Source organism: Coregonus lavaretus (genome assembly GCF_964263955.1).
Source record: "Coregonus lavaretus genome assembly, chromosome: 24".
In the NCBI taxonomy this organism is placed as follows: Eukaryota; Metazoa; Chordata; class Actinopteri; order Salmoniformes; family Salmonidae; genus Coregonus; species Coregonus lavaretus.
In genome coordinates this window covers 6,343,933-6,369,166 of record NC_140011.1, presented here as the reverse complement: position 1 = coordinate 6,369,166, position 25,234 = coordinate 6,343,933, and the positions used below count along the sequence as shown (strand labels likewise).

Here is a 25,234-nt window from a genome sequence, read left to right as displayed (position 1 = left end):
CATTTTGGAGCTGCCTTACTCAAGAAAGCAAAAAAGAGACAATGTTTGTATGGAGGCTTTATAAACTCAAGGATTATTATTTATTTATTTTACATTGTTTGCAAACTGATATGTGACACGTATTAATGCCAAAGTAACATTCAAAACAGAAAAGCCCCACCCCAAAAAAAATATGTATTTATTTATTTAGCAAAAAATGTGGGGCTCAAAACAGGTGGGGCTTAGCCCCACCTGCCCTGAATTACGGGTCGCCACTCCAGTGGAGGCTCCTCAGAGGAGGAAGGGGAGGACCATCCTCCTCAGTGAATTTCATAAAAATTACAATTGAAAAACATTACAAAAGTTATACTTTTTAGATAAAACTATACTAAATGTAATCACGTCACCAAATAACTGATTAAAACACACTATTTTGCAAAGAAGGTCTACAGTAGCCTCAACAGCACTCTGTAGGGTAGCACCATGGTGTAGCCAGAGGACAGCAAGCTTCTGTCCTCCTCTGGGTACATTGACTTCAATACAAAACCTAGGAGGTTCATGGTTCTCACCCCCTTCCATAGACTTACACAGTAATTATGACAACTTCCGGAGGACGTCCTCCAGCCTATCAGAACTCTTGCAGCATGAACTGCCATGTTGTCCACCCAATCAAATGATCAGATAATTAATCTAGTACTGAAAGCATAAACTACAGCTAGCTAGCACTGCAATGTATAAAATGTGGTGAGTAGTTGACTCAAAGACAGAGAAAGACAATAGTTGAACAGTTTTGAACAAATTAATTTCTTCCAAAATGAAGGAGAAGCAAGAGAGAAATAGAGCGAGAGATTGTCTTTTTTTTTTCACTTTCAGTTTCACTTACTTAGCTAGCAAATGCAGCTAGCTAGTTTAGCCTACTGAAACACCCTGCTCAAACAGAGGGATACTGTGTTAGCTAGCTGGCTATGACTTTCCAACACAACACTGGAACTCTTCCAAGTCAAGGTAAGCTTTTGGTATTACTAATTTATTGCCACCGGGGCCCGCCGGTGTAACTGCTTACTGACTGTACACTAACGTTACTGCATGATTGTAGCGGGTTTACTAAAGGGTTAGTTCTATTAGCTATACATTTACATCATTTACATTTTAGTCATTTAGCAGACGCTCTTATCCAGAGCGACTTACAGGAGCAATTAGGGTTAAGTGCCTTGCTCAAGGGCACATTTACGTCATTTAGCAGACGCTCTTATCCAGAGCGACTCACAAATTATACCCCCCCAGCTAGCCTACATCGTTGTCACCAGCTAGCCTACATCGTTGTCACCATATTAGCTAAATAACGTCATAGTCGGCATAGCTACATCGTTGTCACCATATTAGCTTATTAGATCGAATACCTGGGATAGGATAAAGTAATCCTTCTACCCCCCCCCACCCTATAGCCAGTGGGATAACCACTTTACAATTTTTTTTTTGGGGGGGGGGGGGGGTAGAAGGATTACTTTATCCTATCCCAGGTATTCGAGCTAATAAGCTAATATGGTGACAACGATGTAGCTATGCCGACTATGACGTTATTTAGCTAATATGGTGACAACGATGTAGGCTAGCTGTCCTCTGGCTACACCATGGTGCTACCCTACAGAGTGCTGTTGAGGCTACTGTAGACCTTTGAAAAATAGTGTGTTTTAATCAGTTATTTGGTGACATGATTATATTTAGTATGGTTTTATCTAAAAAGTATAACTTTTTTAATGTTTCACAATTTAAATGTGTATGAAATTCACTGAGGAGGATGGTCCTCCCCTTCCTCCTCTGAGGAGCCTCCACTGTTTAGCTAATATGGTGACAACAATGTAGGCTGTTTGTAGAGGTTTGGCTTGGAAAGTTTTTTTTGCCTGGTCACATACAGATGATTTGTTGTGCATTGAAGTCCACAAGCCAACGGAAGAGAAGGAATACAACGTGGCTTTTATGAGAGTGAACTCTGTTTACTAGCGATCAGGAGTGTATTCATTCCGCTGAGTCTGTTGAAAAACGTTTCTTAAACGGAAGCAAACGGAACAAAACGGGGATAAACATAGCTGAATTTGTCCAATATAAACTCTCGTTTGTAACTGTTGGACTACTGATTATACACCTCAAATTTGTCTCTCGACCTGTGTGCACCTACTTTGTAAACTTTCATTCATAGGCTAGGTTGTAGCAACCTCATGATGGGTATAGCGATGAGTATCATGTAATAGCCTAAAGCTATCGATGTTACATTGAACTGGGTGAATGGAATATGAATGAGTCATCCAATATGCTGTAATAGAAATAAGGCCATGCTCATGAAAAAAAACCCGTCCTCCCTCATCTTAAACGGCACTGATTTATAGCCATACTGATTTAATGAAAAGCAGTAAACATACACATTGTTTCACATTGTTTAATAACAGACTCGTGGACACAATCACGCAATAGTAAACATACACACCATTGTTTCACATTCCTTAATAATAGACTCATAAACACAATCATGCTTGTTTCACAGCTTCCGCGGGAAACTCGACGTATTGTAGCCTTAGGCAGACGAAAGAGTAGCGGAGGAAGGAGTTCGCTTCTGCTGCAGTGTTCGTGGTAAAATATAACGCGTTGCGGCGGTGCTTCGTAATATAGGACTGCTCAGGCACTTCGTTCAACTGTCAAGGGAGTGGTGTAGAATCAACAGCCAGTGTATATCGCTCTAGAGACAGACGGGGGACTCGACTTCAAACTGTTACTGTTTTCCCGGGACTCGAATCCATTCAGTGTTACCAATTGAGTAACCGTAACTGGCTCTTGAACCGAGAGACCAACGGTATCTAATTGATATCGTATGGAGTTCAGGCGAGGAGCTTTTGGTGCGGTCTTTGTTTGCTGAGGAAAGTCTGCGGCTCACTTTCCCTTTTCCAGCGAAGGCGAGCTCCGTATTTTTTCTCTCTTTTTTTGGTCAGCCTTTCTTCTGCCTCTCTCCTTCCTTCCCCCCCGACCCGACTCAATCCCGTCGCCATCTGATTGGAAAAAAAGCAGCATCTTTGTTTTTACGGAGTATATACCTGCCTGCTCTATCAGCACCATGAATTCGGATATAAATGTGCACCTCGGCCGGGACAAAACGGGCATCATGCGGAAGAGAGCCCTGCTTCTCCGGAAAGGGTGTAGCTTTGATATTAGTTCGAGGTAGGTGATGCATGGGGTGATGGGGCTCCCTTTTGGGTATATGCTTGCCACTAAACGCAATCCGAAACAGGGATTTATCAGCCCTCCTGTAACATTTGAAACAGCACATGGTATGCTTATGTGGTCATACACAAGCATGGGTAACGTGAACCTTGATATCTACCGACCCTGTCTCTCAGTGGACTGCAGTTGTGGTGTTAATTGGCAGCTGACCCGGTCACCAGTGAACATACTTGCTCCCCTAAAGCTAGAGGGATGCCCTAAATAAACATGTGGTTTTTTCTATGACGCAAACACAGTCTATTCAGTCTATTAGACTACAGTCAATACAGTGTTTCATAGTGCTTCAGTAAACTGCAGACCATAGGCCTATGTGTGCGCTTTTTGTAAATTATCTGAGGTATCACGGATGTTCCTTGTGTTTAGCGGGGCATGCAGTGTTATAACAGTCATTGAGATCAACACATTGATTTTGTGTTATTAATTTCAATCGATTTATATACATTTTGTCTCCACAACCGTGCGTCCACGTTTCAGACCGTTACACATGGGTGCCTGTCGCTTCTGATGGTGCAAAACCACTCAATACCTGGTGCATTGTTATCAATATTGCAGCAAATTAGGTTTAAAATATTACATATTAGGCTACAGCCGTGTGTGGTGCGTCGGTCGGAGAGGCTCATAAATCAACCTATTAGCAGTAAATTCCGAGGTACTCCATCATGGAGAGGGCACTGGCAGACAGACACAGCATGACCGGGTGAGTTGAGTGACTAAACACCACCGCATCGCATGGTGTGCACCCCCGGAGGGACTCTCTACTTGGGAGTCCACTGGTAGTCCGCTCATCAAACGCAGATGGGGGGGGGGGGGGGTTCTCTTTGCTGCCAGTTTGTACCAGACTGTAGGCTACATACTGTTACCCACAGTATGCAGTGCACAGTAGGCCTATGGTACATTATGCCTATACTGGACATAAATGCACACAGTTGGTCTTCAACCCAAGTTATGGAGAGGATTTCTGGTCTGGTCATATTTATAGCCAACACTCACGTTCACTTATTGTCAAGCTCACTTCCCGATGTCGTCGCTAGATGGCAACCATAAATTCCTCACACACTGTCAGCCATGGCATTGATTATAAATCTGTCAAGTAAATTAGATTACAATGGCATTTTATCCGTCCCCCACACAGTAGCCTACCTAGCATAAGATAATCAGGTTTTGGAGGTGTACTGTACATTACTCATATGCGACTAGCTGACAGATTCTATATGGTATTTTGCAGTGGCGATTTTAGCATGTCAATCTTGGTGGGGCAAACTAAAAAAATTTTTTTAGATACATGCCAGCAAAGCCACTAAACAACACAACACAACACTAAACAATACATTAATTGGACTATAACGGTAACATACGGTGCCCACATCAGCAGTCCCAACACCTTACCACTGTTACACCTGGCTATCAGCGGAGCCTTGTCTGGCAGCGAAACAGTTCATTCAGCCTCATTTACTGCCTTTTGAAAAAACATAGTTAATATGGCTGACTTGCTTAAACAAATGTGGTTTCTAATGACAATTTAGATGTACAAACTATGGCGTAAAGGGACGACAAGCGGATAAGAGGCAATCCGTAATTCCGATTAAGACATTAATGAGCGAGCCAGGACGGACGTAGTCAATAAAACTATTTGTTCAGCACTTTTCAAATGTACAGCGACAGAATCAGGGACGGCTTGTTCAATAGGGCGATATGGGCGACGCACTGCCAAACGGGAAAAGGAAGGGATTTTTTTTCTAATCAATTATATCACGGCAACAGCAGTTATCAGTGTTCACGTCTGATCTGCCAGCCACTAAATGTCAAATCAGGCTAAAGTCGTGCTTCAAATGGCCCCGCCCGTTTTTTGGGCGATTTCAGTCAGGTTGAAAATCGCCCAGAAGTCTCTCATAGCCTGTCATGTAAAATCTATTTTTTTCACATTTCAAAGCTTTCAATACATTCTCTATGGGTGTCTGTGGGCATGCACTTACGCGCTTTCGTCATACGTGACGTAACGTTGAACGTAACTAAGACAATGGCGGCTAGCAGAGTCTATGTTGCGACCTGCTGTGTGGCGTTATTTTATGTTTTTAATTTGTAGACTTAGTTTACAAACATTCTGCAAACATTCTGCTTTGGACTGATCTTCGGTTTTGGACTGATCTTGTTGATCGTGTACATACCCGCTACGAACGGACTAAATAATGAAAACGCTGCTGGCAGCGGAATCCCAATACAGCTGGGAGACTTGACTGGATGACAGAGTCCCGGACAGAGAGGTGGAGCCGGCCGGCTTCACCCTGGTCAGAGCGGACCGCGATCCTGGTAAGAGAGCGACTCTGTACCCCGACATTGAACTGCTTTCTGTGTCATTGAACCTTACTATTGTTGATAAAAACAAGTTTACTGGAGAACGGAGAAAAAGTAGAGACTTTTGGACAAGGTGGATAATTGTATAATATAAGGCAGTTTATTCAGAGGTAAAGATATCTGGAATCGCGTGCACGGACCCGTTCGTCAAACTCGTAGGGAGTTTATCAGAAGAGCCCCTAAACATTGTGTGCTGACATTTTATACAATAAAATGAAGTAGGTTGAATCTAGTAGTTCTGATCTTCTGATTGGTCCTGATGAGTTGGGTGATGTCACCTCCAGGCTAGTGTCACTGTTGCATTGGCTCTGAGTCGGGTTCTCTGTCTTCAGATGTTCAGCCTAAGAGAAGAGGATTTGTGTGTGTGTGTGTGTGTGTGTTTGTTATCAGTGTGTGTGTGTGTGTGTGTGTTTGTTATCAGTGATGATGTGTGTGTGTGTGTGTGTGTGTGTGTTTATCAGTGATGATGTGTGTGTGTGTGGGTGTGTGTGTGTGTGTCCTCAGGGCAAGAACTCGTGAGTTGGAAGAACTGAGAGACCTATGGCGTGGGTGTTATCCTTAGCCACCTGCTGACAAGGCTGACAAGATAGGACTCTTGTTCATTGTATTGAATACAAAGGCCCAACACAAAATGGGTCATGCACAAGATTTTAGTCAGACCAAGCTATAACATTATATATTTACTACGACAGTACATTCAACCAAAAGCTAATATAACAAAGGCATCAGAGATTATTTATAATCTGTCACAGAAACTGGAATCCATCTCCCCAGATCAGTCAATAAATGCTTCTGGTATTGACTTATATGCTGCCCCTGTCTTCATGTTGTTGCTGGACATATCTTTTTTAAAATGTGTGTAGGTCACCTAAATCATCAGAAAAATTGCCCCTCCTGAGAATTTTTTCAGGAGCCGCCACTGGACAGAATTCAGAACATGGGCCGTTCTTACAGTATTCTCCCTGTACACCAAGTCAGAACCGTAGGATAAATAAAGGGGGCATATAAGCAGACAATGAAAGCTCTTACAATATTTGATGATTACATTTCTCTCAAACAGGCTATAGGCTACATGTGCACCACCAAGTCAGAACAGTAGGCTAAATTATGAGGGGGAAAGGGACCAAATTATTAAGGTGAGGCACATGGGCTACTAACAGCTTACTACACAACATACACTTAGTATTACTTTCTTGGCTACAGGATACATACAGTGGGGAAAAAAAGTATTTAGTCAGCCACCAATTGTGCAAGTTCTCCCACTTAAAAAGATGAGAGAGGCCTGTAATTTTCATCATAGGTACACGTCAACTATGACAGACAAAATGAGGAAAAAAAATCCAGAAAATCACATTGTAGGATTTTTAATGAATTTATTTGCAAATTATGGTGGAAAATAAGTATTTGGTCAATAACAAAAGTTTCTCAATACTTTGTTATATACCCTTTGTTGGCAATGACACAGGTCAAACGTTTTCTGTAAGTCTTCACAAGGTTTTCACACACTGTTGCTGGTATTTTGGCCCATTCCTCCATGCAGATCTCCTCTAGAGCAGTGATGTTTTGGGGCTGTCGCTGGGCAACACAGACTTTCAACTCCCTCCAAAGATGTTCTATGGGGTTGAGATCAGGAGACTGGCTAGGCCACTCCAGGACCTTGAAATGCTTCTTACGAAGCCACTCCTTCATTGCCCGGGCGGTGTGTTTGGGATCATTGTCATGCTGAAAGACCCAGCCACGTTTCATCTTCAATGCCCTTGCTGATGGAAGGAGGTTTTCACTCAAAATCTCACGATACATGGCCCCATTCATTCGTTCCTTTACACGGATCAGTCGTCCTGGTCCCTTTGCAGAAAAACAGCCCCAAAGCATGATGTTTCCACCCCCCTGCTTCACAGTAGGTATGGTGTTCTTTGGATGCAACTCAGCATTCTTTGTCCTCCAAACACGACGAGTTGAGTTTTTACCAAAAAGTTCTATTTTGGTTTCATCTGACCATATGACATTCTCCCAATCCTCTTCTGGATCATCCAAATGCACTCTAGCAAACTTCAGACAGGCCTGGACATTTACTGGCTTAAGCAGGCGGACACGTCTTGCACTGCAGGATTTGAGTCCCTGGCGGCGTAGTGTGTTACTGATGGTAGGCTTTGTTACTTTGGTCCCAGCTCTCTGCAGGTCATTCACTAGGTCCCCCCGTGTGGTTCTGGGATTTTTGCTCACCGTTCTTGTGATCATTTTGACCCTACGGGGTGAGATCTTGCGTGGAGCCCCAGATCGAGGGAGATTATCAGTGGTCTTGTATGTCTTCCATTTCCTAATAATTGCTCCCACAGTTGATTTCTTCAAACCAAGCTGCTTACCTATTGCAGATTCAGTCTTCCCAGCCTGGTGCAGGTCTACAATTTTGTTTCTGGTGTCCTTTGACAGCTCTTTGGTCTTGGCCATAGTGGAGTTTGGAGTGTGACTGTTTGAGGTTGTGGACAGGTGTCTTTTATACTGATAACAAGTTCAAACAGATGCCATTAATACAGGTAACGAGTGGAGGACAGAGGAGCCTCTTAAAGAAGAAGTTACAGGTCTGTGAGAGCCAGAAATCTTGCTTGTTTGTAGGTGACCAAATACTTATTTTCCACCATAATTTGCAAATAAATTCATAAAAAATCCTACAATGTGATTTTCTGGAATTTCTTTTCTCAATTTGTCTTTCATAGTTGATGTGTACCTATGATGAAAATTACAGGCCTCTCTCATCTTTTTAAGTGGGAGAACTTGCACAAATAGTGGCTGACTAAATACTTTTTTGCCCCACTGTATCTATCTGGCATATTACATCATTTATGCAGCAGCATACAATACATTTTTGGTCCTTCTTGTGGACAAATATTGTCATCAAACTTTGTCATCAAAGTCTGTCATTCTCTGGATTTATGGTGCTTTCAAGACAACCGGGAACTCTGAAAAAAACAAGGTCGAATCATGACGGCAGTGATCTTCAGGTCGGAGCTCTAGAAAGAAGCCAGATTTCCCAACATGGAATTCCGAGTTGGATGACCGTTCAAAACGTATTTTCCCAGTCGGAGCTCGTTTTTTTCCCAGTTGTCTTGAACTCACTGAAGTCTGAGATTTCCCAGTTCTGAGTTTCCAGTTGTTTTGAAAGCGGCAGAAGTAATGCTTGATTGACAGCATGGCCAATGTTGAATGTTTATCATTTTAAGCTTGGAAAAGAGACCTTCAAACCCAGACTTCGACCACACATACACTCCACTGAATAGCAGGCTAGAGATTTCTTTGCAATGCTTGCAGTTAGCCACTGATTCCTTCCAAACCACTCATTGTTGAATTTGCGATTTCCAACTTATTGTGTAATGTTTATGTCCAATGGCCGATGAGCACCGATATGTTTTATCTATAATTTCTCTTCATAATTCCTCTTCAAATGAGAAGGATTGAAAAAAAATTTGCCAGTAGATTGTCGACTTGACTCATGATGATGACTGCAAGCTTGCTAGCTAAGATTTTGAAAGTATGATGTTGACATGATCAGTCCGATCAAAGCTACTGTAGATATAATGTGATTTGACGTCATTTTATATGTGGCGTATTAATTCCAAAATAACATGCAAAATAGGCAAAAAATAAATAAAAATGATTTGCGACTGGTCTTTTGTAGGGCCTAATATTTATGCTGTCCTGTCCTCAGTCGTGGAAAGGCTAAGGTTATATCTTAATGTTCTAGATTTATATATTTATGTTTCCCACTGCACTGTTTTCTGACTAATTAGTACATATATCAATATTTTAATTGCATACTTCGTTATTTTATACGTCTGTTTTTCTCATGCCACAGTCCTAAATATATATATTTGTGTATTCTTGTTTTTTCGCTGTGTGAGTCGTGTGTTTCACCACATAAGAGCCCTAGGTTCTCTCTTGATTGATTGTCTTTAATTCACTCAAGTCTGTGACCATTTCACAGAACTCTCCACAATGTGGCACCAAGTTGCGAGCACACAGTATGTGAACAAGCTCAACGAGTGTACACAAACACACTATCTTCCTCTCTCTCTCTCTCTCTCTCTCTCTCTCTCTCTCTCTCTCTCTCTCTCTCTCTCTCTCTCTCTCTCTCTCTCTCTCTCTCTCTCTCTCTCTCTATGAGTACAAAGAATACATCAACTTATACGAAGAAGGCCAACCCCGAGTGTAATTAAAAAGTAAGTGTTTGCGGAGAGCTGAGCCGATTGCTATATTTTGAAATAGAGACCATCCAAGCAATTCGTAGAGTTGTTTGGCAACAATAGGTTAATTAGAAACCTTTGAATCTGCTCTTTCCGATAGGGTATAGCAATCAAAATGTCAATTCATCTGGGCATGGACTCTACAAGATGTCGAAAGGGTTCCACTGGGATGCTGGCTCATGTTCACTCCAATGCCTCCCACAGTTGTGTCAAGTTGGCTGGATGTCCTTTGGGTGGTGGACCATTCTTGATACACACGGGAAACTGTTGAGCGTGAAAAACCCAGCAGCGTTGCAGTTCTTGACACAAACCAGTGCGCCTTGCACCTACACCACCAGTCAAAAGTTTGGACACACCTACTCATTCAAGTGTTTTTCTTTATTTTTACTATTTTCTACATTGTAGACTAATAGTGAAGACATCAAAACTATGAAATAACACATATGGAACTATGAAATAACACATATGGAATCATATAATGTAATCAAAAATGTGTTAAACAAATCTAAATATATTTGAGATTTGAGATTCTTCAAATAGCCACCCTTTGCCTTGATGACAGCTTTGCACACTCTTGGCATTCTCTCAAGCAGCTTCATGAGGTAGTCACCTGAAATGCATTTCAATTAACAGGTGTGCCTTCTTAAAAGTTAATTTGTGGAATTTCTTTCCTTCTTAATGAGTTTGAGCCAATCAGTTGAGAGAATGCCAAGAGTGTGCAAAGCTGTCATCAAGGCAGCTATTTGAAGAATCTCAAATATAAAATGTATTTTGATTTGTTTATCCACTTCAATCATCTACACTGATTGAAGTGGATTTAACAAGTGACATCAATAAGGGATCATAGTTTTCACCTGGATTCACATGGTCTATCTATGTCATGGAAAGATCAGGTGTTCTTAATGTTTTGTACACTCAGGGTAGTTGAGGTGTAGTTTGGACGGGCCAGCTGGGCAGGCAGAAAATACACTATCGACTTATTTTAGTATTTACAGTCTATGCACTTCTGGAACAATCAATACATTTTCGGAATGATTACAATTTTCATTTGATGTCCTGAGGTTTCTTATGACCTATTTTAACATAATAAATGCATTAATTTTGCATGACCGTCATGGCCATTCTAGTAGTTACAGACACACACACAAACAATCAGACAGACACGTTCGCGTGCACGCGCACACACACATGCACAAGGACACATGTAGATGCATGCACACACACACACACACACACACACACACACACACACACATAGACCTCCTCCCTCCACACACACCTTCTGAAGTGTTTCTTTGTGTGGCTGCTTCTCTTCAGCAGACAGACTAGACTGACTCTAACATCTGGGGGAGACATCTTGGGAGTAGACCTGGGTTCAAATACTACTGGAAATTATTTCAAAGGCTTTAACTATGTTTGATTGAGCCTGCCTGCGAAATAGAACAAAAAGAATAGTCAGAAAAGTGCCAATTTGTCATTCTAGGCAGCCTAAAGAACACGCTTGAAGTATTAGAAAGATTTCAAATAGTTTGAACCCAGTTTGCTTAGGAAGTAATTCTGGAGAAGACTCCTATAAGGCTTTGGGGATGTCTCCAAAGGGGATTTTAATGCTTCAAAATCGGAATTATTTAAACAGCAAAAACAAGCTGTTAGCACAGGCTCTTAACACAGCGAGGGAAGCTAGATATGATTTCCCTCAACCAGACATAAATTAACCAGACAATCAATCAATAAAAATAGTGTGTGTGTGTGTGTGCGTGGAGTCTGAGCATGTGTGTGCATGTGTGTGTGTGTTTGTGACCTGTGTGGCCCCTGCACTGTGTGCTGTGACATAATAGAGGGACAGATAGACTGGACTGCTCCCCCCTCAGAGTGACCAGAAGCCCTGACATCACATTTCTGACCCATCATCACAGACCTGGGAGAGGGAGAGCAGTCACATGCACACACACACACACCTTGACAGTCTTTGTTGTATTCTAAAGTGAACCATCCATAACATGAAACATAAAATACATTATTATTATTAGAACGTGCAAGCTAATTGCTTATTACCACATTGTGAATACACTGCGTGACAATTACCTCAGGATGTGGCTCACACACACATACACACACACACCATTGTGTTATCATATCGTGTTCAGCCAATTTGTCCATGTATTAGCTTCCTGTGTTGATGTTGATATCAATACATAATCAGACCATCAGAACCCTGAGAGAGGAAGAGATGAGCTACAGATTGATGGCCTGGGTGACAGTCAGTTCCTGCATTAGCCACCTGCACTAACACTAACCAATAAAGGCCTATACATCATAAAGTTTCATATTTCTATGAAAAAAAGTTATTAAAAGGATATTACTAACTATTCCCAACCACCATATTACACTTGCTATAGACTTCCTATATACCATACAGCCAATAACCAATGTGTACCACAACTCCATTAAACCTGCTATTTCCTTTGTTGGCCTATGCAGTTAGTCAGTAGCACTCAGTAATAAGCATGATGCTGTGTTTTAGGTCTGTTCGGTCTGCTTGACAGAGTACGGTGGAGATGATCTAATTACCTAACACCTCGCCCCATTGATTCACATGTCTGCATATTTCCTGGCACTCAGCTGATGAGAAATGTGCTTCTCCTCTTATAATGTTAATGTACTGTAGTAAGACCAGCTGTATGCCAGTGCATACCTTTACTTAAATGAACTCCAACACCTTTTCCTTATGGATGCCCCACATCTCAGATTTCCACCACATCAACATCAAATTAGTGTATCCTGGGCCATGTTCATTAGGGCACACAATGGAAAGCATTTTAAAATGTTATGCTCCCTGTTTCAGTCAGTCTTCTTCCATTTGGTGCCTAATGAACATGATGATCCATTCCCTGGTGCTTATAGGATCCTAGTGTTTTCCTTGGCCCTGTATGGAGTCATGTCATCTCCTTTTGCCAGGCTCAGGACAGTGGTGCCCAAGATATGCCCATCTGCCAGGGGCACATATCAGACAGGCCAGGCATGCCCAGACAGACCTGTCCAGATGGATGGGGCATGGATGACACCATGGCATTATCAAAGTGGACATAGGGCATCCAAGAGGTATACTGTTCTATACTGTTCTAGCTTTGATAGAGAGTATTGGTGGTACAGTAAATGGCGAATATGGAAAATGTTCACGGCAACATGTGGACAAATGGAAACGATAAAGCAGTGAAAACAGGGTCTTTCATTTTGACCTTTGGTCAAGCCTACTGAAATGGCCTCTCTCTTTCCTTTCTCTCTTTCCCTGTCTCCCTCCCTCTCTCTCTTCCCTACTCCTACAATATCCTCAGAGAAAGGAATCATCTGATCATCCTAAATTGGAAATATTAGCGAGAAACTCATGTTACGAATCTTGTACCCCAACTTTCTCAGTCAGAAAGATGCCAGATTTCCGAGGTACTGCATGAAAGCAGCTTCAGTGACCCTGCCAGTAAGAGTGTCTCTGATTGGCTGGGCCTGTGGGGTGTTGTCTATGTGAGCCTGTTGTGACCTCCGATGGGAGCATGCCATAGTGTTTATAGTGGAGCTCTAGTGTGAAACTGTCTGCATCATAGATGTAGAGAGAAAGGGGAAGAGACCTCACACTGTGTGTGTGCGTGCATGTGTGAGTGTGCATGCTGCGTTTGTGTGTGTTGTTACGTGCGTGTGTGTGTGTGAGAGAGAGAGAGAGAGAGAGAGAGAGAGAGAGAGAGAGAGAGAGAAAGAACGTGTGTGTGGTTTGTTGAGTGTGTGTAATGTATTCTGTACATCCATATGCTATACATATGCTCCACACATATGGATGTACAGAATACATTACACATACTGTATGCTCCATATTGCAGCCAATAGAGCATATCCATCACTACATTTGACAGCTCTGTGCACATTTGTGAAAGTGGTTTGAGTTAGTTTCATGTTTGTATGATCTTTGATGTAGTGTAGTGTAACTGAATTCACCCATGTGGTGTGTGTCACACTTGCATGCATGCTTTTGTGTGTGTTTGAATATGTATCTTTAACCTTTGCCCTTTATCAGTCAATTTCTGCCCAGAGAGCAGTGTGATCTTCATGGCTGGTTGTTATATGTACATGCATATGGCTCTGGTTGTTTCTACTATTCCACCAGGCCTTTACAGTATAGAGGATGTGTCCCAAATGGCATCCGATTTCCTACGTAGTGCATATAGGGAATAGGGTGCCATTTGGAACACAGACATAGTCAGCCCCAGAGAGGGCTCAGTGAGCTCGGATAAACACTGGACCATAATCACTGCCATATGTGTCTTCAGCAGAGCACCACACAATACAGCCCACCAGTCTCATTTTAGCCAGAAAAATAGACTAACTAGGGAAGGAGAAAAATACAAAAAAGCCCTCTCTTGATTACAGCTTTCCGTATGTAAACGTCTTGCTCCTCAACGCCCCATTTGGATCAATTTATGGCTGAAAGACACATATCTACATATTACAGCAACTTTGCGTGTGTGTGCGTGCATGCATGTGTGCGTGCGTTAGTGTGTATTACAGCAAATGTGTGTGTGTACACACTGCATGTATGTATGTGTGCGCTAGAGTGTGTGTGTGTGTGTGTGTGTGTGTGTGCGCGCGCGCGTGCGTGTGTAGTGCAGCACACTGCTCTGCTCCAGGAAGTTTCACTCTGGAAAAGCGTTTCCCGTTATAACATGCTGCTGGAAATGGCCCAGTGTGCGTGGATGAAATGAGTTGTATTTTCACAGGGCCTCTGTTGAGACTCAGGGGGTTTGAGCACAGCCACAAGCCACAAGCCACATGCGACGAGAGGAGGGAAGAGGGCTGGGTGTGTGTTTTTGAATGCTCTTGCTCTGTGAGGTGATGTAAGAAGTGTGTGTGTGTGTGTGTGTGTGTGCGTGCATGTGTGTGTTGGTGCGTGCGTTCCATATCTTTAAGTATGTATATGAGTGGGAGAAAATAGATTGTATTCACTTGGCTGAATGAAAGATCAAAAGCCAGTGTCAAGGTTATGATATTGACTTGCCTCAATCTTCATTACTTATGGTAATTCATGCATGAATGTACAGGTAACTGCCTAAACAAAGCGAGCTGTATAGGGCCATAAGCAAACAAGAAAATACTCATCCAGACGCGGAGCTCTTAATGGCCAGTGATTTTAATGCAGGAAAACTGAAATCTGTTTGACCTAATTTCTACCAGCATGTCACCTGTGCAACTAGAGGGATCCAAACTCTAGATCACCTTTACTCCACACACAGAGACGCATACAAAGCTCTCCCCCGCCCTCCATTTGGCAAATTTCCTCCTGATTCCTGCTTACAAGCAAAAACTCAAACAGGAAGTACCAGTGACGCGTTCAATATGGAAGTGGTCCGATGAAGCGCATGCTAAGCTACAGGACTGTTTCGCTAGCACAGACTGGAATATGTTCCAGGATTCATCCGATGGCATTGAGGAGTTTACCACATCAGTCACCAGCTTCTTTAATAAGTGCATCGACGACGTTGTCCCCACAGTGACCATACATACATATCCCAACCAGAAGCCATGATTACAGGCAACATCCACACTGAGCTAAAGGCTAGAGCTGCCGCTTTCAAGGAGCAGGACACTAATCCGGCACTTATAAGAAATTCCATTACGCCCTCCGACAAACCATCAAACAGGCAAAGCGTCAATACAGGACAAAGATCGAATCCTACTACACCGGCTCTGATGTACGTCAGATGTGGCAGGGCTTGCAAACTATCACGGATTACAAAGGGGAACCTAGCCGATAGCTGTGAAGTGACGCGAGCCTACTTGACGAGCTAAATGCCTTCTATGCTCGTTTCGAGGCAAGCAACACTGAACCATGCATGAGAGCACCAGCTGTTCCGGACAACTGTATGATCACTCTCTCCATAGCCAATGTGAGTAAGATCTTTAATCAGGTTAACATTCACAAGGCCGCAGGGCTAGACGGATTACCAGGACGCGTATTCAGAGCATGCGCTGACCTGCTGGCAAGTGTCTTCACTGACATTTTCAACCTCTCTGTCACGGAATCAGCCGAGGCTGCCCCTCCTCCTTGCTCGGGCAGACTTCGGCGTTCGTCGTCCCCGGAGTACTAGCTGCCACCGATCTATGTTTCGGTGTTTGTCTAGTTTGTCCTGATTGTTTTTTTACCTGTTTCCCATTATGTTATATTGTATTCCCTTTATAACCCCCTGTCTCTCATTGGTTATTGTGTGTGATTGTTTTCCGTGAGGTCGGCAGTGTTCGGGTGTATGCGTATTTTGTTTCCTCCCTGTTTGGAGGTTTTGTTTGTATTTTGATTACTGTGCTAGTAAAGTTTGTCTGCCAGTAGCTCGGTGTCCTGCGCTTGACTTCGCTCACCGCATACACGTCGCCCTGACAGAATCACACACCGTTCATGGAGTCAGCAGGAGCGGCGGTGCCAGCTGGATCAATGGAGGAACGCGTCGAACACCAAGCGGCCATGATCCAGGCTCTCGGCACCGCCATGGAACGGGTGGTGAGCACTATTGAGCGATGGGAAAGAGGGGGTCTGCCTACGCCTCCTCCAACAATACCACCACCATCGGCGATGCCCATCGCTTCACCTCCGAGGTCCAGTGGGATTCGGCTCTCGCTCCCGAGGGCTTATGATGGCACAGCGGCCGGGTGTCAGGGTTTCCTGCTCCAGGTTGAACTCTACCTAGCAACCATCCACCCGGTGCCCTCGGGATACGAGAGCGTGTCTGCCCTCATCTCCTGTCTGTCCGGCAAGGCGCTGGAGTGGGCCAATGCCGAGTGGGGGGGAATAGATGCCGCTACTGTCAACTATGCTGAGTTCACCCGCCGCTTCAGGGCAGTATCATCCACCAGAGGGTAAAGCGGCGGATGAGCGTCTATTCCACCTTAGACAGGGGAGGAGTAGCGCACAGGAGTTCGCGCTGGACTTCCGGACGCTGGCTGCCAACGCGGGATGGAATGAGAGGGCCCTCATCGACCACTACAGATGTAGCCTGAGGGAGGACGTGCGTCAGGAATTGGCCTGCAGGGACACCAACCTCAGCTTCGACCAACTGGTGGACATGTCCATTTGCCTGGATACCCTGTTGGCTACCCGCGGACGTCCGGATTCAGGGCCGTCCATTCCATCCCCCAGCACTTCCGAGCCGACCCCTATGGAGCTCGGAGGTGCTGGTGCTAGGGAGACCAGGAGAGAGACCAGGAGGGAGGCCGTCCCCTGCACCAACTGTGGCCGCAGAGGACACACTGCTGGTCGGTGCTGGGGAGGGTCTCCTAGGAATCGAGGCAGTAGGCAGCGCACTGATGAGTCATTCCAGGTGAGTAGGCACCCAACTCACCCAGAGCTCTCTGTTGCGCATATGTGTATTAAAGTTGTGTTTCCCGAGGTTTCTCCTCACTCCCAGCATAAGGCACTAGTAGATTCAGGCGCAGCTGGGAATTTTATCGATCGCCAATTCACCTATAAGTTAGGGATTCCTATTGTACCTGTTGATGTGCCCTTCCCCATCCATGCCCTAGATAGCCGCCCTTTGGGGTCAGGATTGATTAGGGAAGTCACAGCGCCTCTCAGGATGAAAACGCAGGAGGGCCATGAGGAGATACTACGTTTGTATTTGATTGATTCTCCTGCGTTTCCCGTGGTGTTGGGGCTTCCCTGGTTAACATCTCATGACCCCAACATTTCATGGCAACAGAGGGCTCTCAAGGGATAGTCTGATCAGTGTTTCGGGTGGTGTGTAGGTGTTTCCGTAGGGGCAACGACGGTGGAAAGCCCGAACCAAGTTCCCACCATGCACATTCCACCTGAGTATGCCGATTTGGCACTTGCCTTCTGTAAAAAGAAGGCGACTCAATTACCACCTCATCGACAGGGGGATTGTCTCCGATAGACCTCCAAGTAGGCGCTGCGCTTCCGCGTAGTCATGTGTATCCTCTGTCTCAGGAGGAGACGGCGGCTATGGAGACATACGTCACCGAATCTCTGAGACAGGGATACATACGGCCATCCACTTCCCCTGCGTCCTCGAGTTTCTTTTTTGTGAAGAAGAAGGATGAGGGTTTACGCCCGTGTATTGATTAGCGTGGTCTCAATCAGATCACAATCAAATACAGCTATCCTCTCCCTCTGATTGCTAGTATGACGGAGTCATTACACGGGGCGCGATTCTTCACAAAATTGGATCTCAGGAGCGTGTACAACCTGGTGCGCATTAGGGAGGGAGATGAGTGGAAGACAGCATTCAGTATCACCTCGGGTCACTATGAGTACCTCGTCATGCCATACGGTTTAATGAATGCTCCTTCAGTCTTCCAATCATTTGTGGACAAGATTTTCCGGGACTTGCATGGACAGGGTGTAGTGGTGTATATTGATGACATTCTAATATACTCCGCTACGTGAGCCGAGCATGTGTCCCTGGTGCGTTGAGTGCTTGGTAGACTGTTAGAGCATGACCTGTATGCGAAGGCGGAGAAATGTCTGTTCTTCCAGGAGTCCATCTCCTTCCTGGGACATCGGTTGTCCGCGTCAGGGGTGGAGATGGAGATTGACCGCGTTTCTGCCGTGCGTAATTGGCAGACTCCCACCACGGTGAAGGAAGTGCAGCGGTTCTTGGGTTTTGCCAATTACTACCGGAGGTTTATCCGGGGCTTTGGACAGGTAGCAGCTCCCATTACCTCCCTGCTAAAGGGGGGTCCGGTGCGTCTGCAGTGGTCGGCTGAGGTGGACAGGGCGTTTAGACATCTGAAGGACCTGTTTACCTCGGCTCCGGTGCTGGCACATCCAGATCCCTCTTTGGCGTTCCAAGTTGAGGTGGATGCGTCCGAGGCTGGGATCGGCGCTGTGCTGTCTCAGCGCTCAGGTACGCCACCAAAACTCCGCCCCTGTGCTTTCTATTCTAAGAAGCTCAGTACGGCGGAGCGCAATTATGACGTGGGGGACAGGGAGCTGTTAGCTGTGGTTCAAGCCCTGAAGGTGTGGAGACATTGGCTTGAGGGGGCTAAACACCCTTTTCTCATTCTGACTGACCATCGTAACCTGGAGTACATCCGGGCAGCGAGGAGGCTGAACCCTCGCCAGGCAAGGTGGTCTATGTTTCTCTCCCGATTTGTATTTAAGCTCACCTATAGACCAGGGTCACAGAACGCTAAGGCAGACGCCTTGTCCCGACTATATGACACAGAGGAGAGGTCCATTGAGCCCACTCCCATACTCCCGGAGTCTTGTCTGGTGGCACCGGTGGTGTGGGAGGTTGATGCGGACATCGAGCGGGCGTTACGTACCGATCCTACTCCCCCACAGTGTCCAGAGGGTCGGAGGTACGTGCCGCTCGAGGTTCGCGATCGATTGATATATTGGGCTCACATGTCACCCTTTTCTGGTCATACTGGTATTGGTCGGACAGTGCACTGCCTTAGTGGGAAGTACTGGTGGCCCACTTTAGCTAAGGACGTGAGGGTTTATGTTTCCTCCTGCTCGGTGTGCGCCCAGTGTAAGGCACCTAGACACCTGCCCAGAGGGAAGTTACAACCCCTACCCGTTCCACAACGGCCGTGGTCTTACCTATCGGTGGATTTTGTCACGGACCTTCCCCCCTCCCAGGGGAACACGACGATCTTGGTCGTTGTGGATCGGTTTTCGAAGGCCTGCCGTCTCATTCCTATGCCAGGTCTCTCTACTGCCCTACAAACTGCTGACTCCCTGTTCACACACGTCTTCCGGCACTACGGGGTGCCTGAGGATATAGTGTCTGATCGGGGTCCCCAGTTCACCTCTAGAGTCTGGAGGGTGTTTATGGAACGTCTGGGGGTCTCGATTAGCCTTACCTCAGGTTTTCACCCCGAGAGTAACGGGCAGGTGGAGAGAGTGAACCAGGATGTGGGTAGGTTTCTGAGGTCCTATTGCCAGGACCGGCAGGAGGAGTGGTCAGGATATATTCCCTGGGCAGAGATAGCCCAAAACACACTCCGCCACTCCTCCACTAACCTTACGCCTTTCCAGTGTGTGCTAGGTTATCAGCCGGTCCTGGCACCTTGGCATCAGAGCCAGATTGAAGCCCCTGCGGTGGACGAGTGGTTTTGGCGCTCGGAAGAAACCTGGAACGCTGCGCATGTCCATCTGCAGCGGGCTATCAGGCGGCAAAAGGTGAGCGCCGATCGCCACCGCAGTGAGGCTCCGGTGTATGCACCGGGAGATCGGGTCTGGCTCTCGACCCGAAACCTGCCCCTTCGCCTGCCCTGCCGGAAGTTGGGTCGGCGGTTTGTGGGGCCATTTAAAGTCCTGAGGAGATTGAACGAGGTATGCTATAGGTTACAACTGCCCATAAATTACCGCATTAACCCCTTGTTCCATGTGTCTCTCCTCAGGCCGGTGGTGGCTGGTCCACTCCAGGAGAGTGAGATACGAGAGGCTCCTCCGCCCCCATTGGACATCGATGGGGCACCGGCGTACTCAGTCCGTTCCATTTTGGATTCGAGGCGTCGGATGGGGTGCCTGCAGTATCTCGTGGAGTGGGAGGGGTACGGTCCGGAGGAACGGTGCTGGGTCCCTAGGAGGGACATCCTAGATCCCTCCATGTTGAGGGACTTCCACCGGAGTCATCCGACTCGCCCTGCTCCGCGTCCTCCTGGCCGTCCCCAAGGCCGTGGTCGGTGCACGGCTGGGGCCGTGCGTCAAGTGGGGGGGGGGGGGGGGGGGGTACTGTCACGGAATCAGCCGAGGCTGCCCCTCCTCCTTGCTCGGGCAGGCTTCGGCGTTCGTCGTCCCCGGAGTACTAGCTGCCACCGATCTATGTTTCGGTGTTTGTCTAGTTTGTCCTGATTGTTTTCACCTGTTTCCCATTATGTTATATTGTATTCCCTTTATAACCCCCTGTCTCTCATTGGTTATTGTGTGTGATTGTTTTCCGTGAGGTCAGCAGTGTTCAGGTGTATGCGTATTTTGTTTCCTCCCTGTTTGGAGGTTTTGTTTGTATTTTGATTACTGTGCTAGTAAAGTTTGTCTGCCAGTAGCTCGGTGTCCTGCGCTTGACTTTGCTCACCGCATACACGTCGCCCTGACACTCTCTCTGACCCAGTCTGTGATATGTACATGTTTTGAAGCAAACCACCATAGTCCCTGTGCCTAAGAACACCAAGGTAACCTGTCTAAAGTACTATCGCCCCATAGCACTCAAATCTGTAGCCCTGAAATGCTTTGAAAGGCTGGTCATGGCTCACATCAACACCATCATCCCAGAAACCCTGGACCCACTCCAATTCGCATATCGCCCCAACAGATCCACAGATGACGCTAAGGCTGTCCCCAACAAAAAAAATCTTGGTCGACCGAAAGTCGTCTGTTCTTTCGACCAATCGATTTTTAAACATGTATTTTTCCATATATAGACACACTGATGTGTTTTAATAAAATCAACTATATGCATTGAGCTTGTCTGATGCTTTAAGCTTACTGTTTGATGAAATAACAGACAAATGATTCAAGAGGGAGCCAGAGGGAGCCAGAGATCTAGATAACCAGAATAAATAAACCTTAACCTGACCCATTGTCCTCCCGCTCCTGATGGCTTTCGCAGATTCTGCCATTACTAAGTTGCTACACGAGGAGTCGGCAACCTTTCTCATGTGGAATGCCAATTTATCTTACCATTTCTACCGATCTGCGTGTCACATTTTCATGGAGCAGTTTCATTTAATTTATAATAACATCTTCATATCTCAAAATTATTGTCATGTGTTTAATCAAAATTCTATCCAAATCTAAATAGAAAATATATACACCTAAAAAGTAACATTCTATTGCCATTGCCAACTATGTAAAAATAGCCTACATAAAGCCAAGAAATAAAAACATTTCAGCCTGCAGGTAGAAAACATCTTGATAAAAAAAATATCCTATATTGTAAACCACATTGGCTACGCATGGCCTGTCTGCAACGAACTTGAAACATTGTATCAACTATTAACTTGGGTCCGGGCCGAAGCTTGCGCTAGCGAACTTGCAAAATTGTATAAAAGATTCTGGACCCTCAGAATTTCCTGTGCCAGTGAGCTCGGGACAGACACAGCTGTAGGCTATTTGCACAAGGGATAAGAAGCAGTGTTTGACTTGGGCAGGAGCTCACTGGAGCTGAGTACCGGCACCTGAAATGTTCTACTGCTTGAGCTCCTGTTCCTCTTATAGAATATTAGCTCAAAAGTATTGTGGAACTCCTGCACCTAAATATAAACAGTACCAGCACCCAAAATGAGTACCGGAACCTATTTCAGTCCAAGTCAAGCACTGATAAGAAATAATCAGGTAGGCCTATTTTATGACGTTTCCACTGGATCAGAGCATAACATTTTTCCCTTCCACGCAGAGTGGTTATCGAAGGGAGAGAGCTGGAAAGATTTTTCAAATACATTGAGGAACTATTGTCATTCTCAACGGATGTAAAAACAGACTTTGTTTGCTTGCTGTTTGAGGTGAAATTGTTTTACTTTGAGAAGCTCCACAGCTCATTAGTGGTGGTGCGTTAAGCCAATCAGAAATACTATCAGACCCCAAAAGGGCACATTTATATGCCTACATTTGCGCGCAGGCCAGGTAGCCTATAGGCCTATATACTTCCACGCGTAATCAGGTGGGTGTCCTTACTCAACATTGACAGGAGCGCTCCAAACAAAAGACAATGACTAAATTGAATTGATAAAACTCGCAAATGGAATGAAATAAACCAAAACTTGTTTCTCAAAAGTGTAGCATAGGTTGTGCGCTCTGCAAACAATGTGTCCACTCCAACATCGAGAACTGTAAGACTGGAATAATAATATATTGAATGCATTAACAGTAATTACCATAATCAAACAACCATTGTAGATTAGAAATTATAGGAATTAACCGTAAGACTGGAAGTGATATTTACTAACAATCAAATTCAAACAATTCACACAATGAAGTAATGGCGGGAGAGAGCGCATTCTGGAGAGAGAAGTGCATTGTGCATCTGGGCGCTGCATAGTCAATCCGACATCTGCATTGGCCATGCAGCATTTACGGTGATACGGCCTCTGCATTCATACTTCTTGCGTTTCACGGAGCAGTGCAGAGCTGTTGTCAAGGATGTGAGTTTGTGTTTATACAGGATGTACCGCCCTCCACCTACCGTCAACCAATCATGTCAATGCGGAGCTATACAGAGCCTTCCACATTGTTACAACATTTGGGAGGCGCATGGCGATGCGGTACGGAGCTTGATTTTGCTCTGTAATTGCGTCACACCATCCATATGAACCACATTTTCAAGCATAACTTGGCTTTTAGTCTAGGCCTCCGCAATGGATTAGTTCACTGAGATGGGCGCAAATATATATATATATATATATATATATATATATATATATATTGCGTACCACATCGCCATGCAAATATATATATTTCCTACTGCTTGACTAAAATAATCTACCCCCAAGCAATAAGACTGCTGAACAGTTAATAAAATGGCTACCCGGACAATTTACATTGACCCTCTTTATTATTTATTAATTTATCTTAATTGTTTTGCACTGACGCCCTTGCTCTGGCTCTATACACCCTCACTAGACTCTACTCACACACTCACACATACTACACTGACACTCCAACACACACACAAAACACACACACATGCATATTGATGCCACACACACTCACACTCACACATAGACACATTTTCACACTTCACATAAGCTGCTGCTACTCTGTTTATTATACAGTATATCCTGAATGCCTAGTCACTTTTACCCCTACCCACATGTACATACTGTATTACCTCAATTACCTCAACTACTTCGTACTGCTGCACATCTGTCTTGGTAATGGTACCTCATTATTGTTTTTATTGTGTTATTATTTCCTTTTTTATTTAGCAAATATTTGTCTTACTTTTTAACTCTGCACTGTTGGGAATGGGCTCGTAAGTAAGCATTTCACTGTAAAGTCTACACCTGTTGTATTTGGCGCATGTGACCAATCAAATTTGATTTGTCGATTAAGAAACACTCATATCTGCTTTCTGTAGCAAAACGTTTTTGAATGTTTTACAATGCATGCCCTAATGAACCCATCTCCCTTGTAGTATTCCCCTCCTCCCAACTACCTTACAGCAGTGCCATCCCCTCCTCCCACACTCTAGAAGGCCTTGGTCCACAGGGAGGGAGGGGTACAGCTACTGGCCAATGAAGGGTTACAGTTGGACGTATTAGCCTTGTGTTTTCCAGGGAAGCCTGCCAAACAACCTTCTTCTTGGTTGGACAGAGAGCGAGAGAGAGACAGAGAGACAGAGAGAGGGAGAGATGGCGCAAAAGAAAGAGAGAGAGAGACGGGTGGGGGAGGAGAGGGTGAGCGAGAGAGAGAACGAGAGAGAAAATAGAATCACTAGGGACAGATATATTTTCATAACATTTGGGAGGAGGTTGTAAAGTTGTAGGTCCTGCTAAAGTGGTGAGTTGTGGACATTCTTGCAATAACTGTGCAAAGGAAACTGCCCTAAGCCTCCCACTCGATCATAGTGCACACTAAGAATAGTGTTCACTAGAAGGGAATTGCTAACAAATAAGAAAGTCACAGTCAGTGGTCATATAGGGCTTCTTAGGCCCTAGAAAGCCCAAATAATATCTTACCAATCTACAGGCAGCTGCCATTAGTGGACGTCTTAGCAGATATATCCATACCAATCATTAATGTTGTGATAAAAGCAATTGACACAGAGTTTGAAGGCAATCCTGATCTATTTGCTCAGTGGAGATGTAAGGAGTAACCTTATGTAACAGTGTTGCTTCCGTCCCTCTCCTCGCCCCTACCTGGGCTTGAACCAGGGACCCTCTGCACACATCGACAACAGTCACCCTCGAAGCACCGTTACCCGTCGCTCCACAAAAGCCGCGGCCCTTGCAGAGCAAGGGAAACAACTACTTCAAGGTCTCAGAGCGAGTGACGTCACCGATTGAAACGCTAACTAGCTAGCCATTTCACACCGGTTACACTTACTTTCACCATAGTATGCCTCCAGACATGTTGATGTAATGACATGATTCTCGCACACACACACATTGACAGACGCAGGAACGGACAAACGCATGCACGCACACACACACACACACCATCCGTCAGCCCCTCTGACAGCCCTGCCTCCCTGGTGTTCTTACCTACAGGTGTGTAATGATGGCAGATGCCCCTTAGGTGAACTCCTGCTGTCAGACATGTTCCACACACACACACACTTAGACCAACCCGCCCCCCTACACACACACACACACACACACACACACACACACACACACGCGCTATTTATTCCCTGTCCCTACACACACACACACACACACACACACACACACACACA

General features: G+C 45.2%; 1 protein-coding gene across 1 annotated transcript in view; it reads left to right on the top strand.

Annotated features, from left to right (window-relative positions):
- Window positions 1-3,082: 3,082 nt before the first annotated feature.
- LOC311099376 (GTPase-activating Rap/Ran-GAP domain-like protein 3) overlaps window positions 3,083-25,234 on the top strand; it is a gene marked incomplete at its 5' end in the record, with an annotated part of 169,741 nt that continues 147,589 nt past the window's right edge. The window contains one exon of the mRNA XM_084140083.1: window positions 3,083-3,186. Within this exon, the coding sequence (XP_083996209.1) occupies window positions 3,083-3,186 (104 nt within the window). The remainder of the gene's footprint in view (window positions 3,187-25,234) is intronic.